Consider the following 16,808-nt stretch of genomic DNA (forward strand, 5'->3'; position numbering starts at 1 on the left):
GACACTTTAGATCTCACCCGTATGCATCGTACTTCGTCGCTCTCTGCTCGTCGCCATCAGCGACAGACGAGAAGATGATGCGCTGCGGTCTACTAGAGCTGCCGTACCGCTGTATATGTCATCCTAAAATGTACCGGTGTATTAACATATATTTCGTCTGTGCATATTCAAATGTATATTATATTTAAGGATGCATATAGAAAGCAATTGAAGCACACAAAAATAAATAAACGTCGTGCACTTGAATATGCCATACAACCCTGCCTCCGTCTCGCCAATTCAACCGTGAAAAGAATCAAACACGTATAACCCCGAATTGCGCACCTGTCGATAGAAAGAATGCTAATCGCATTACCGTCGCCAATCATCTCCGTAGGACGACTGCGCACCATTTGTTCACGCTAACTCAAGTTACTCGCCATGCGCCACTGGGTATGTGCCGCTCTACAATCACAAACAAACAAACAAACAAACAAACAAACAAACATTTCTATCTTGAAGGGCGGAATCGAGCGCGCGTCATACATACACTCAGACAAAATTGTCTGAATGACACACGCGCCACGCGCGGACTTCGCGGCGGCGTCGCCAGATAGCGCAGCGTGTTCAGTACGAAGCCCGAGAAAGGAGCACAGCTGCATAAACGCCACATACATAACGGGTCTCTGCAGCAGCGATGCGGTGTGTCGCTACACTGCTTCAGTGCTAATCGCGTTAACGTCGACACTCATCGTAAAATGAGTTCTGTCGGATTTGTTTTTTTTTTATGCGTCCAGTCTCATAAGCCGTGAGCCGCGGATCGACCACCCGCAAGATCACACGCCGAGACGCGCGCCGCTGCCACCTCCGTCATTTCAAGACCGTCTCATCATCGATTTCTTTGACTTTCGATGAAGCCGCCAGTGGATGGGCTTGGCGCGCGCTTTAATAAAGCGGCAGACGCTCTCGGGTCTCGTTTCGCTGTCAGCACGAAGGATAGCCGCACGGCGCTCCGATCCTAACGAGAACCGCGCCGAAAGGAAGAGGGGGCCGAGGGAGCGCATATATTACACCGCCAAGAGGCGGCATACGTGCGTTATACTTTTCATAAATTAAGAGGCGTTGAGCAACGAGCCCCCCTCGAAGAGAAGCCGAGCGGCTGACAGTGCCGACAGCGGCCGGGAGAGCACGGGGCTGAGGGAAGACGTCCCCCCCCCTCCCCCTCTGCTTCTAACGTTCCACAGGTTCGTTTTCTTATGAAACGCCACGGGCTAAGCGTATATTAGTTTTCCCCAAAGTTCCCTGCCGCGAGGGAAACCGGGGACGGAGAGAAGGTGCAGGGATGTGTTCCCTGACATCCCCCTTCATATGGCTTGTTTTCTCTCTCTTTTTTTTCACTTCTCTTTCCCTCCAGCTCGTGAGACCAGCGATCGTCCGGCAGCTCACTCGGCTGCCTGCGGCGTGGCCGAGTCCTAAAACGTTTGCGCAATAAATGTATGTATATAGCAGCTTTACGTGATGGTGCGTCGGCGATGGCTTTTCATTGCGTAACAGGCGAGCGCACTGAGCTCTGGAATAAAGCGCGCACCACGGCGCCATCCCTCATCGGTCGCTCCTTATTACGCCGGAGGATTACACCGACTTGGGTGTTAATTTGTCACCGCGCTCTCGTTGAGAGCGACTTATGCGGTACGCGCCTCGCTCGCTCTTTCGGCGCTCCCCGTCTCGCGCTCGCTCGCTCTTTTCTTCCCGGAGCCGCGAGCTGCAAGAGTGTCTTGCGCAAGCTGTGGCTAAGCTGAAGTAGTGGACTATAGAATGGACGCACGTGTACTAGCGCGGGTGCGTGCATGCTATAGGTAATGCTCGTTTCTTCTATGTCTGAGTGCGCGCGTATGTATGTATGTATGTATGTATGTATGTATGTATGTATGTATGTATGTATGTATGTATGTATGTATGTATGTATGTATGTATGTATGTATGTATGTATGTATGTATGTATGTATGTATGTATGTATGTATGCGTGTGTGTGTGTGTGTGTGTGTTTGTGCGTGTGTGTGGCGCGCGCGCGGCGGAATGTTTCTGTGCTTGCACAGTTTCCTACGATTTCGCATAATTTCACATAATTCATTGACGGTCATGTGGCTCCTTCCCGTATGTTGCTAATGCGGCCATCCCGACGAGGCACACAGATCAGCGCACCCGTGTCATATTACCGAAGCCTTACATAACTAAAACCATGCTCAACCTTGTGGGAGGCAGGCATCTTTCCCTCTAGCTAAGCAGAAGTTTTCTCATTTAGATGATCGCACACCTCACATAGGTACCTCCCGATTTTTATACCTTTCTTGGCAGTGTAAACTTGTTTCCTGTTTTGTTATAATCCTGCGTAATTATTTGTCACACGTTCTCAATAAACAACTTGTTTTTCGTGTCATGGCTATTTTTTTCTTGTGTCAACCTCTTTTTCTTTCTTTTCTTTTCGCTGCAAATCGCGAATATGTTCCAAGTGAACCAGTACTGAATTTTTCTTCAGTGTGACTTTCCGTTCGCGGCGTGATGAGAATCACGAATTCACATGGTTTTGCGCTGTGGTGCAACGTCTCGTCCAGTAACGTGATAGCTTTGCCGACGTTTTGGTGGCTATATAAGACTTTGCGCACATCTATAATTATTGCGCGGGTGCAATAAACAAGGACCAAGCCACAAGAGCCGCAATTGTCCTTGTGGCTGTTATAACAGTTGTTTGTAATACACCATAACAAAGCACGCCGCTAAAGCATGATGAGCTCCGGAGGGTTGCGAATGACCTAAAGATGTTTCACGAAAATCCATCTCCAAATGAAGTGGTGTGTGACAGACGTCTGGTAGCACCAGCGTGGTACTGTAATGATGTCCCAAAGATCCATCCACGATACTACTGAACGATTTGTAAAATGGCATTTGCTCTTTCTTCTCGTTTTTGTCCAGCACAGGATTTTACACGCATGTTTTAAAATGTTCAGGCAGAACTCGTCTCCCGATGACTATCAAAGTTATGTCAGTTAGCATTCAATCAATGTAGCTACACACCGTATCGCTGCATACACCTTTATTTAGAATTTATAGTGCTCGTTACCCCGTACCTGGGTCTAAAGAACAGCGAGATAGACAAATTGAACACCCTAATGCGAAAGACCTACAAGCTGGCACTGGAGCTTCCACCGACGACGTCGACGGAGAAGCTACTCAGCCTGGGCATCCACAATACTTGGGAGGAACTAGTAGAGGCCCACAAGACGAGCCAGATAGAGCGACTCAAGCTCACCAGCACGGGTAGGGACACGCTAATAAGACTGGGCTACCCAGTCGAATATGAGTCTACAAAACAGCGGGTTCCTCTACCCCTGAGGGAGAAGATCACGGTGGCCAGCATCCCGAGAAACATGCACCCTGAATACCACAGAGAAATGAGGCGAGCGAGAGTGAAAGCTCTACGTAAGGCCTACGAAGGACCAAAACAAGGAGAAGTCCGATAAACCAACGCGGCAAAGTACAAGAACAGAGCGGCCCACGCTATCAGCGTGATCAACGGCCAAGGACAAGAGGTAGCAGCGGCCTCGGTAAGCACTCCAGACATCGACTGCGCGGAAGAAACGGCGATAGCCCTGTCGGCCACTACGGGCCAGCGAGGGGAAGATCTAATCACAATCATCACCGACTCACAAACAGCATGTAGAAATTACCAAAAGGGCCGCATTTCCAAACAAGCCCTGAGCATCCTCGAAAGACGAGACAATTTTCCAGAAGTGTACATTGTCTGGGCCCCGGGACACGAGTCCCTGGCGGGTAATGTAGCGACTAATACCGCTGCCCGAGATCACATTCTCCGGGCTATCCCACCAGGTTCACGAGCACCGGTAGACCAACAAGATAGCGTCCCGAAAAGCCGATATCCTGAGTCACTACAGACTGGGTAGAAGCATATATCCACCCCCGCATCCCCAGCTGATAAGAGAAGAGGCGGTGATCTTCCGAAGACTACAGACCAGCACATTCCCGCACGGCACCCTGCTACACGCCATGTATCCTACGAGCTATACTCACAAATGCGCCTTCTGCTCTACGCCCGATAGCCTCTACCACATGGTATGAGAATGTATGCTTTTTGGCGCAACCATGTATTCCTTAGATCCCAACCAACTCGCCCAGCAACAAGTTCTACTCAACTACATTTCTAGTACAGTGGGCCCCTTTTCTACCACGTCTGCTTCAAGCTACATCAACCATTTGTGGCATACTGTGCAGTCAGTGTTCAGCGCTCGATCGGTCGTTTCATACTCTGCCTCCTAAGTGTTTATTTTGCTTTTTGGCGCAACCATGTATTCCTTAGATCCCAACCAACTCGCCCAGCAACAAGTTCTATTCATAGATAGATAGATAGATAGATAGATAGATAGATAGATAGATAGATAGATAGATAGATAGATAGATAGATAGATAGATAGATAGATAGATAGATAGATAGATAGATAGATAGATAGATAGATAGATAGATAGATAGATAGATAGACAGACAGACAGACAGACAGACAGACAGACAGACAGACAGACAGACAGACAGACAGACAGACAGACAGATAGATAGATAGATAGATAGATAGATAGATAGATAGATAGATAGATAGATAGATAGATAGATAGATAGATAGATAGATAGATAGATAGATAGATAGATAGATAGATAGATAGATAGATAGATAGATAGATAGATAGATAGGATTATGTCAATGTGCATTAAGTAGGCATTGAATGTCAATCGCATTAATATAGCACTAACAGAAAGTGGGGATGGCTTCTGTATACCCTGAGTGAGATGGTTTAAAAGCAGCGTTTACCCGCCGTGGTAGCTTAGTGGTTATGTCACTGCGCTGCTAAACTATTGGATAGCGGGTTCGATACCAGCCACGGCGGCTGCATTGCGATTCGTGCACTTAGATTTAGGAGCATATTCTACAAGCTCGGGTGAACGAAATTAATTGGTAGTCCTCCACTGCGGCGTGCCTCATAAATATATTGCAATTTTGGCATGTACTAGATCAGAATTTGATTTTCAACTTTCTTTACCTCACACGTCTCAAAAGAGTAGTGGATTATTTTCAACGGCTTCATTGATTTCCCGAATTTTACTGCGAAGCGTTTAATGCGACTCGAAACGCTCGAAAATGTTATACGCCACTTTTCGCTTTTTCTCTGTAACTACTGAATCACTCACCAAATTTATATTTTCGGTAAACATGGGGGTAAGAACAGGTTTCCGAAGCCTGTTCCCCTCAGCACAGCAGCCCGACGAATATACCCATTCGACCACGTACTACCCAGTGACCCAGGCAGGCGGGAAAATGGTTATGCAGAAACATGCATAGATACTTATTGGCCCTGAGGAAAATGCGTGAAGTACCCTAAGAACGCTGGAGCATTAAAACATTTAAAACTTCTGCGCTTTTTGGCGGCATGGAACCCACGTCATCTATATATTCGGACAATCTTCTCTGAATGAATATTCAAAAACGCGCCACACGCAGACTTCCTGGCGGCGCCGCTAGATGGCTCAGCGTGTCGAAAGGAGAAGAGCAAGGGAACAGCCAGGGTGCACACACACGCTTCCACATGACGCATTTCATAGGTGGTACTACGGTGTGTAGCTACGTTGATTCAATGCCAATCGCATTAACTTCGACGTCAATCGTGAAATGGGTTTCTGCCGGAATTCTTTGATGATGTTATTTTACGATTTTAGCCTAAAGGCGTGGTGTCTCTATAGCAAATAGAAAGCTAGCTCGCTAAAACAGTAACGAAGTGAGCAACAAGTGCAAAGGAACGTAAATCACGTAGCTGCTTCGTGACGAACTCTGCGTAGTGGGTAAGAGAGATTGTTTGGATACAAAACAATAGCAAAATCGGCGATCCCGGCCCAGTCTATGGTGCATCTGCGTTACGTAAATATTTATTTCGGAATTTCTGGTTATTTGTTTCGTTTTATGTTCCTAAAACTTATTTCTAATACTTTCTTATCCTTTTCACCACCCTATTATTGGCCGATCCTCAAGAGTGGATTCAGTCTGTACACAGGAACAACAAACGAATCCACTGCGTGGTACATAAGCATGAAATACATGGCCGGGCACTTTAGAGGGAATAATGCTCGCAAGAAAGGCAATAAACAAAATGTCTTGGCTCGAAAAGGGAAAATAAATTGATTGATTGACTGACTAATTGGTTGACTAATAGATTGAAATATCTATAAATTAATATATTTCCCAACGAAACATACCTCCAAAATGGAGACCATCAGGATGACCTTGTGGTCTCGTAGTATCGGATTCGATCCTCGCAAAGGTGAGCCCACTTAGGTGCTAAAAAATAAGAAGATCGGCAAACTATCTTTCGATGCGTAAATTATAGGTTTCAGTCACTGGGAAGTGTTTGATGCCGTTTGCGGTTGCACGCAATTAACTAAACGAACAACTTTCTGAACGTTCTTTCTTTATTTGTTTGTTTTTGTATGATATTTTCTTTTGTTTAAATCAAATACGTACTACTTCGGAAGATTAAGTAAATTTTTCAGCGCACAATTCACGGCCAATTCCCCAGTGTGGGTATGATCTATAATATGAGGTCATCATCATCATCCGTTCGCCTCGGACTGCCACGAAAAACATCAGCCTCCGGCGGACATCGGCGTCAACATGTCTGTGGCTATAAGTGGCAGCCAAACAAAAATTCCCACGGCACGTCGAGCGTCTCAGGCGAAACCCAAAATTGCTGAGCGAGTGTGTTGCTCCGAGGGCCTCTTGCCCGAAAACTACGTCGAGCTGTTCACAAAGATCGCGGGGAAGTTCGAGCTCTGCCTAGACGAAAACGGTAAGAAGTCTTCGCAGCCGGGCGAATTTCTTCATCAACCGCATAGCCTTCGCGCTCAATGATATAGTACCGGGCTCGTAGGGATGCGTTTCACAAATATTTCCCGAGAGTGCAAAAAAAAAAATCTGGAGTTTTACGCGCCAGAACCCCAATCTGATAATGCGGCGCGCCTTAGTCAGGGAACTGCGGATTAATTTTTGACCATTTGAATTTCTTTAGCATGCACCTAAATGTAACCACCGCAAGCGTTCTTGCATTTCGCTGCCAACGAAATGTGGCCGCCGCTGTCGAGATCGAATCCGCGATCTCAAGCTCAGGAGCGTAACGCCTTTAATTAACCGCTGGGCTACTGCGACGGGCCCGCGAGTTTTCATCAGCTAGGCAGGAAGCTGGGCAGGCACGAACGGAAATGTACACGCTGGCTCTCGCTATCTGCTTTGCCGCCTATATGTGGAAGCAGAGTCTTCTAAATGATCTGTGAAAGCTTTCTCGGGCCGAAAGAAATACGATTTATTTCTATATACGTCTTTTTGAAGCGACAATAAGGCACCGTAAGTCCCTCAAGCGCGTTCATATACTGTACTATAGATGCCGCGAGGAGCGACTGAACGCAGTGAAGTCGGACTTTTTTGGCAGACTGTTCGGGGCACCCATGTACGATGAAAGCCCAGCGCAGCAAGCTTGGAGAAATAACTTGTCAAGTTTGTTCCAATATTTATCTTGCTTAACTAGAGGGAAAGTCAGATTTTGTTCAACTTTTCAATAAAATCTACTCAATTTTTCGCGCACTTTGTCCAACGAACAATCGATTGTCCAGTGCCTTGGATCCCTAAAGAAGCAAGGTTAAGAACGTTCGCTTCCACAAACAATGAATCGCTCCGCATATATGACATCGTCATTAGAAAAGTGAACCTCAGAGCACTTCTTTTTCATTTTCTGGTGGTATAAGATTAACGTACGTTGGTGCGAGGTATGCCATACTGAGTGTGCTTAGGGCATAAAATGCGAATGAGGGAACTGCAGTCATTGCCACAGCAGCACCGTCTGAGGGTGCGTTGCAGTTGTGGAGCAAGGGACTTTTCCGAACCATACGGCGCTGCTTGGATAAGCTCCTAATTGATAGCCTCTAGCAGGCGACCGATTAGGACTGCACAGTATTGCCATGTGAAAATCCACGAGCAGTACGAACTGAGAATTCCAGAAGAGTGCAGCCATCACCTTGCTTGCTGTCGGGACACACCAGGCCTTGTTTGGAACTGGAAAAGGAGGATTGCTTCCATTGCGCTGACTAATATTTAGTCTCAGGCTCATAAAGCATGCTAAACCCAGGGGCCCTATTCTGTAACGCTTCGCTTTGGAACCCGTTCGCTCTCGCGAACGCCATTCGTCGGCGCTTCGCGGTCGTCATCCCTGGTGGGCACGACTACAAATTTTGTTGTCGTCACACAGGCTGTCAATCATCTGGACAGCGAACCCGTCGTCTGCTACGAGAGGAACCGCGCAGAAATGATTTGCTCGAGCGTCGCGCGCGGTCGCGAACATGGGTGTGTTTCAATTCTGGCCACCACTGGAGACAAACAGCTAAGGAAACAGCCGAGACAGCTTCGCGGCCATGTTATGGAACCCGTTTCTCGCCGTTTGGAAGACGTACAGAATACGCTTCTGTGACGAGACGCCATCTCATGGCGACAAAAAAAAGGTTGAGAAAAGTACACACTATTTCTGCATATTAAGTCTTTGCGCTGTAAACCTATGATAAACACAATGTAGCTCGCATTAAGGGCGTAGTATAGCTTTTCTACGTTTTCTTATGCGCCGACAACCTTCCTGTCGGCTTTCCAAGCGTCCTGCTCAGCTGCCATCTTGTTTGGACAGGAAAGTAGCCTGCACCGTTTTTGACTTCGATGCTGTCTTCGCGAAGCTGTGTGCTTAGACGTCTTCATGAGAACTGGGACGAGACTTAAGATGGCCGCTGTCCATTTAGCCGTCTACTTCGCCGTCTACGGCGAGTATTGCAACACAGCCCACGATATTTAGGGTTGCTATGGTAACTGTGGCCATCTGCTAGTCTTGCGCTGGCCGGCGCGATGAGAGGCGCTGGTGGCGGCTTCTTTGGTTGTGTTACTAGGGAGCGTTGTCGAAAGACAACAGGACGAGAGGCAATGGCGCGACGCGTTCGACATGAACGAAGGGTAGCTTCGAAGGCACTACAGGCTCTCCGGAGACACAGTGCGATGGATTTGCGACGAGCTAAAGTATCTCGGACCCCAAAATTTAGTAGCTTTAACACTGCGACGTAAATGTCCTGGGCGCTGCGCCTTTTTTTTTTGTCACGCTCTCTTCAGTAGTGCGTCTCGAATGTAGAAGCTACTAGGTTTCTCTCCGCAATAAAGGAGAAACCAGCAGTCAATGACGCTTCCGTGACCACGGCGAGGTTCTCGAAGTTGTGGGATGTACGGACGTAAGTCTCATCGCAATCGTTCCCCCTAAGAAGCTCAGCCCCGGCGAAACGAAATCATCTTAGAGCCGCGCGGCCTCCACCTAGAGAGCTGCTTTCATTGCTTAACGTATGGCGCACGACCTAGCGACAAAAAATAACAAAGCAACACAGATAATATTAAACCAGCCGCTGTCTGCGGTGGAAGCTCACAGTTATTACTGGAAATTAAATGTGCAAGTGTTGCCTACAAAGCAGCGTTTTTTTATCAAACTAGCAACATCCTATAATTACTATATTGCCGCTAAAGTACAAGCAAAAATTATGACGTGACCTTACAACATAACGCATCTCGTTCATTGGTCTCCATCGCGCCGGGACGTTCCACTCTTTCTCCGAGTGACGTAACCCAGACGTAACAGCCAGAACGAACCGGTCCCAAAGCAAACCTTTACAGAATATGGCTCCAGGTTTCATTAATGATCACGTGCCATGCAGGAAAATGTGCAAGATCAGCCCTATGCAACAGCTGGTTTTCCTACGACGTGTTGCATGGCGTGTGATTCTGCTCGTGAGTGCGCAGTCATATGGAGCTCGTTGAGGAGACCTTGTGCATGTCAGTTTTACTTTTCAGTTGTTTTTTTCTCAGGTGTGCACAATTGCGGTCTATTTATATTCCCATTAGCTCCGAGAATGCCTCTGTTTAGTCGGCGAACTGCCATCAGGTAATCTCACACATGACTGATGTTTTCTCGAGTACTGACGTACGCTGGCTGGCCGGCGACATGGCTCGTCTTTGAAGGTTTCCCTTCCTTGAATAAATAGAGCATCCCTTATTTTTACAGTAGTATGTCTGTGTATCTTGGTAGATCCCAGCCGTAGTCGTTCTGCATTTTAGTTTGATTTCGGGGATCGTCACCTGCCCGCGCAGTCTACAGCCCGCAATCTACTTGCATCCATAATTTTTGGCGCGACTCTTGAAACCTCCACCACGAGAGTAAGCTTTATGTTCGTATGCAAAAAGCTTTTTGAAAGCTTTGTGTGTTAGGCAGACGGATAATGAGATATACCTACACGATGGCTAATATTTGTCACAGTGGGCCGATATAGATGAGAGGACGAGTGCAATTAGATTATGGTCTTTCATGTCCAATTATTAAGTCTACGTTCATACGAAGACAGAAAGTCTATGGATGTGTTCGTTTACCTCGTCTCTCTACTTATTCTGTTCCGAAAAGCTTCACAAGTGCAAAACAGGCCAGCAAAATAAATAATAGGAGCTCCGTTACGCCCTTTGACGAGTATTCTACTTCTGCAGACAAAGTGGTCGCCAGCCTGGCGACCATCGAAGTCTCAGAGGACACCGTCTACTTAGGCCTTATGAGCATGAGCCGGCCGGACAGCTGGCCGTACGTCTACCAGCTCTGCAAGGACACGGTCGAGAAGCACGCCGACAAGAACGTGTTTGCGCGCGTCACGGAGGAGATGGAGCGAGCCTGCAAGATCACCGACGTGCTGCCCGTCCGCTCGCCCTGGATGCTCGTGAAGACGGTGGCCAAGGTGATAGAGCCCTGCAGACTTGTCTACCGCATCCCAGGAGTCACAACGCAACCGATGACGCCGCAGAACCTGAAGGAAGGGGCTCTTTACGATGAGCAAGTCATGAAGAGCCAGCGAGACGACTACCTCTCGGTGGGTACTGTGCGTGTTAACAATACGTCGCCCACATATAGCCGCGTCTGTGGCTATATACTAAGCAATAACGGATCTCGTGCTGCTGAACACAGCATCGAGAACTCCAGCTAGCCAGCCAGTTGGGCAAGCTCGTTTCTTTTGCTGCATTCGTCCCACAGCTAGAGTGGCAAAGCCGTGTGTTTTTGAGAATTCCTTTCAATGGCCTCCGAATTTGCTGTGAACTTGCTGTGAACTTGCTTGCTGTTAATATAATCGGCGATCCCGTCGATCACCGCTTACAAATGACTGCGCGAACGCCATGCCGAAATATCAGAGGTCCTAAGACAACTATAGTACAACGAACGCAGACAAGCACACACAATATAAATGCTTGTTCATGCATCGACTGCTCGATTTCTACTGTTTGCTAAAATGTCATTTGGCACTTGCGAATATGTCGCGACCAATTTAGGCTAGAGTAGTGAAGGGGGCTCAAGAGCTAAAAGAATAAGCAGTTATTTCCTTAATCAACTCTTCGCCCGCCGTTCAATGTTCCGAAAATGCTCGCGGTATTGACGCAGGGAAGTACGTTATGAAAACGAGGGCCCTCGCTATTTTCGAGGCACAACATGTAATAATCTTTTTTTTTTCTTTAATTCTTTCATGCCTCATTCACATTTAGGTAGGACGCTGTATGCGTAATGTCACTTCGTATGCTACATAAAGTCCCAGCCAACGTGCTTTCCAGATCACGTATGTAATCTAGAAAGCACGTTGGCTGCTCCATATAAGCTCCGTATAAAGCTCAAGTGCGATAATATCGCAGCCGTGAGCCGTATTCTGTGGCTGTGAGTGAAAGTGTGCGAGGTTGAGGCCGAAGATAGTGGCTCGATCTCGGGCGCGCTAGGGATTAAGGCGGGTAAAAAGCACGCCGTCTTCCATCGCTCTAAATGGGCGGAGGGGGGAGGGGTTTACTCCTGTGGCAGCTGTGTATTGCGCGATTGAGCGCTGCTGCGCGGGCCCCATCTTGACAGTGATCGGTGGTGTGTACAGAGTCCAGGAGTGCCCGGAGCTGATAGCTTCGTGTAGGCTGTGTTCTCGGCACCTAGTTTGCGTTCAAGTGAGGCAACAGGAAGGATAATTCGTTCGCGGCGGCTGCCACTCTTCCTCACGCCACCGTTTTGACGACGATTTTCCGCGGTGATCGATTGAGATGTGTTCATGTTTGCCTGGGCGCGCGTGAGACCGTGCTTGTTAATTTAGTTAGTAAGCATATGTTTACCAGCTTATAAGCCGGTAAATCCACTATCACTTCTCCGCATAACTGCCTAATAATTTGCTATCGCAATCGATAGATTTTTCTACCTACTGTAGAAGCGTCATTCACAAATACAGCTTTCGCAAAGTCCCTATTATAATGGCGCCTTCAAATGGTCACATTTCATAGGCGTTGACCTCCGACAAGGGCTCCTTCAGCCGGGTGGCTTATGAAAAAGGCGCCGTGTGTGGCCTCCTGGTGGCGCAGCGACTACACGATGGCTCCGCGATCGCCACGCACCTGGTGGCGGACGACAAGCACGTGGCCAAGATGCTTCTGCTGGAGGCGCAGAATAACTTCCCACCGGCTGCGCACAAGGGCTTCGTGCTCGTCGTGCCGCTCATGGAGGAAGGCGATAAGCACGGCTCCTACAATTTCGCCGAGGACCTACAGCTGGTCGGGGACAGGGAGTCCTGCTTGCTCTTCAGCCGCTCCGCACTGCCTATTGCGTACAAGAAGATCTACTCTCTGGGAGACTTCGTCTGATCAGCGTCTGTGTGCGCCAGCGGCCTTGAAATAAAAAAAGTTCGGCAGCATGTTAGATTCCTGTAATACGTGAAGGCGAAAAGCTGCTGCACATCTGGTATTGCATAAAGATATATCGTCAATGGAAGAGAAAATAGTCTAGAGGAATTCGAAATCCCACAGGTAACGCCGGAAGAAGTAAAGAAAGCCTTGGGAGACATGCAAAAGGGGAAGGCAGCTGGGGAGGATCAGGTAACAGCAGATTTGTTGAAGGATGGTGGGCAAATTGTTCTAGAGAAACTGGCCACCCTGTATACGCAATGCCTCATAACGTCGAGCGTACCGGAATCTTGGAAAAACGCTAACATAATCCTAATCCACCTGAAAGGGGACGCCAAAGACTTGAAAAATTATAGACCGATCAGCTTACTGTCAGTTGCCTACAAACTATTTACTAAGGTAATCGCAAATAGAATCAGGAACACCTTAGACTTCTGTCAAGCAAAGGACCAGGCAGGATTCCGTAAAGGCTACTCAACAGCAGATCATATTCACACTATCAATCAGGTGATAGAGAAATGTGCAGAATATAACCAACCCTTATATATAGCTTTCATTGATTACGAGAAAGCGTTTGATTCTGTCGAAACCTCAGCAGTCATGGAGGCATTACGGAATCAGGGTGTAGACGAGCCGTATGTAAAAATACTGAAAGATATCCATAGCGGCTCCACAGCCACCATAGTCCTCCATAAAGCAAGCAACAAAATCCCAATAAAGAAAGGCGTCAGGCAGGGAGATACGATCTCTCCAATGCTATTCACAGCATGTTTACAGGAGGTATTCAGAGACCTGGATTGGGAAGAATTGGGGATAAAAGTTAATGGAGAGTACCTTAGTAACTTGCGATTCGCTGATGATATTGCCTTGCTTAGTAACTCAGGGGACCAATTGCAACGCATGCTCACTGACCTGGAGAGGCAAAGCAGAAGAGTGGGTCTAAAAATTAATCTGCAGAAAACTAAAGTAATGTTTAACAGTCTCGGAAAACAACAGCAATTTACAATAGGCAGCGAGGCACTGGAAGTCGTAAGGGAATACACCTACTTGGGGCAGATAGTTACGGCGGATCCGGATCATGAGACGGAAATAATTAGGAGAATAAGAATGGGTTGGGGTGCGTTTGGCAGGCATTCTCAGATCATGAACAGCAGGTTGCCATTATCCCTCAAGAGAAAAATATATAACAGCTGTGTCTTACCAGTACTCACCTACGGGGCAGAAACCTGGAGGCTTACGAAAAGAGTTCTACTCAAATTGAGGACGACGCAACGAGCTGTGGAAAGACGAATGATAGGTGTAACGTTAAGGGATAAGAAAAGAGCAGATTGGGTCAGGGAACAAACGCGAGTTAATGACATCTTAGTTGAAATCAAGAAAAAGAAATGGGCATGGGCAGGACATGTAATGAGGAGGGAAGATAACCGATGGTCATTAAGGGTTACGGACTGGATTCCAAGGGAAGGGAAGCGTAGCAGGGGGCGGCAGAAAGTTAGGTGGGCGGATGAGATTAAGAAGTTTGCAGGGACGGCGTGGCCACAATTAGTACATGACCGGGGTTGTTGGAGAAATATGGGAGAGGCCTTTGCCCTGCAGTGGGCGTAACCAGGCTGACGATGATGATATCGTCGAAGGGGTAAGACTTATTGCTAATTAAGAAGGCGTAGAAATACGTAAGCATTTCTATGCCTACCCAACGACGAAACCCATCCATCCGTGCGTCGCGTAAGACACGTTATAAAGGAATCAACGTATAAAAAAAAGCGAGGCAGCAGCACTCGGCGCGCTCTGTCCCCATCGCAGACCGCTTCAAGATAGGGCCCGCAGCAGCAAGCGAATTGACCTTCGTGCTTCCTCTCGCTCCAACGCGAACTAAGCCACGAGAACACAGTGCACACGAAGCTATCAGCACTGGGCGCACTCTGCCCCCATCGCAGATCGCTTTCAAGATAGGGCCCCCAGCCGCAAGCGAATTGACCTTCGTGCTTCCTCTCGCTCCAACGCGAACTAAGCCACAAGAACACAGTGCACACGAAGCTATCAGCACTGGGCGCACTCTGCCCCCATCGCAGATCGCTTTCAAGATAGGGCCCCCAGCCGCAAGCGAATTGACCTTCGTGCTTCCTCTCACTCAAACGCGAACTAAGCCACGAGAACACAGTGCACACGAAGCTATCAGCACTGGGCGCACTCTGTACCCATCGCAGATCGGTTACAAGATAGGGCCCCCAGCCGCAAGCGAATTGACCTTCGTGCTGCCTCTCGATTCAACGCGAACTAAGCCGTGAGAATGCAGTGCACACGAAGCTATCAGCACTGGGCGCACTCTGCCCCCATCGCAGACTGCTTTCAAGATAAGGCGCCCAGCAGCAAGCAAATTGACCTTCGTGCTGCCTCTCGGTTCAACGCGAACTACGCCAGAGAACACAGTGCACACGAAGTTATCAGCACTCGGCGCACTCTGTCTCCATCGCAGATTGCTTTCAAGATTGGGCCCACGCGGCCGCGCCATACGCAGCCGCGCGGCGCCGTAGTACAGTTGATCACAGTTGATAACGGTTCGCACTGAGAGAAGGCAGCGTCACCTTCCACGTCTACGTATACGAGGTCTACCAAACGTGACACTGTTCAATTACGTGCCGTACTACAGCACGCATCGACCAGTGCTCATCTTCCACGAAGCAGCGGCATCACCCAAACGCACCATCATCCAATTTGAAGATAAAGAAGAAACGCAACATGAGCTAAACAAGAGACAGGGCGCATAATAAATGTATAAATTTGCTTCATTTGCAAATCTCTCTCGTCATTTTGTCCCACGTCCACATCCTCTGGGAGTTATCTATAACATGATGATGATGATGACGATGATGATGATGATGAAGCCTCAATCAATGGCACAAACCCACTATGGGAGATAGGCCACGAATCGGGTGGTAATATGATTGAATAAATAAAAGAAATTGGTTAATAAATACCTAACACAAAACGTAAAATAAATATATAATCCAAGATGAAAAATAAACTGTGAATACTTGAGTAAAAGTAGTGATCAGTACTATAGTAAGCCTTGCGTTGATATGAATACTAAAAAAGAAAGAGAATAATAAAAAAAACATATACTTAACCTTGAGTAACGTAATTTTTTTGAATAATAATACTAGTAGGATTTAAACTGTGCAATTGTGCTTTTACTTTTTGAATTTTCTAGACTAAAGTAGAAGCAAATCAATTGTGGAAACCAAGAACTATTAATAAGGCATCCTTTTCGTGCCACATAGAAAATGATAAATGGCTAGGCAAACGTTCCTGTGGCTGTATCCCAATACTGTTGCTCCAAGGGAGAGAATAGCAGTGCTGTTTAAAGGCAATCCTAAATTTTAAAGTGAGATTTCTAGACATAACTTTCGATGAGCAGAAAATCGCCGACAGGTTAATAAAATATGATCTATACATTCCGGTTCATTGCAGATGTAGCATAGAGGGGATACCGCCAGACCACACCTGTGCAAGTAAAAATTAAGTGCTGGAATACGGCAACGCAGCCTAGCAAATGAAACTTCGAATTTTCCGTTAGGACACCATTACCGGTTCCAAGAATAATTTAGGTGCAAAGAATTTGTACATTTTGCTAATGACAGGGCTTTTTTGTCTTCGCTCAAAGAAAATTGTCTATATCTGGCTGCAGTGACGTGCGCTGTTGCCGGTAGCACGGATAGCACAGGACCTGTTAAAGAAGCTCGGGCCAAGGAATCGGCTATTTCATTAATATGAATGTCTCGGTGGCCTGGTACCCATACCATACGAACTAAACTTAAGTGAGGCGGAGCCAATGAATAAAACGTGTTCAATGTTGTCGATTTTGTAGACGCAGTAAGTGCGCTGCATACAGATAGAGAATCTGTGACGATAATACCTCTTGTAGTATGAGCGGGTAATTTCCTCAAGGCAAGAACTATTGCCAGAAGTTC

At 47.3% G+C, this 16,808-nt stretch overlaps 1 protein-coding gene across 1 annotated transcript; it reads left to right on the forward strand.

Moving 5' to 3' along the window:
* Positions 1 to 6,655: 6,655 nt before the first annotated feature.
* Positions 6,656 to 12,848, forward strand: LOC135900440 (uncharacterized). Its single transcript, XM_065429943.1, has 3 exons — positions 6,656 to 6,883; positions 10,639 to 11,012; positions 12,442 to 12,848. Exons 1-3 carry the CDS (start codon positions 6,709 to 6,711, stop codon positions 12,796 to 12,798), a joined length of 906 nt encoding a protein of 301 aa, XP_065286015.1. The 5' UTR covers positions 6,656 to 6,708; the 3' UTR covers positions 12,799 to 12,848.
* Positions 12,849 to 16,808: the final 3,960 nt, after the last annotated feature.

Source organism: Dermacentor albipictus, chromosome 1 (genome assembly GCF_038994185.2).
Source record: "Dermacentor albipictus isolate Rhodes 1998 colony chromosome 1, USDA_Dalb.pri_finalv2, whole genome shotgun sequence".
NCBI classification, from domain to species: domain Eukaryota; kingdom Metazoa; phylum Arthropoda; class Arachnida; order Ixodida; family Ixodidae; genus Dermacentor; species Dermacentor albipictus.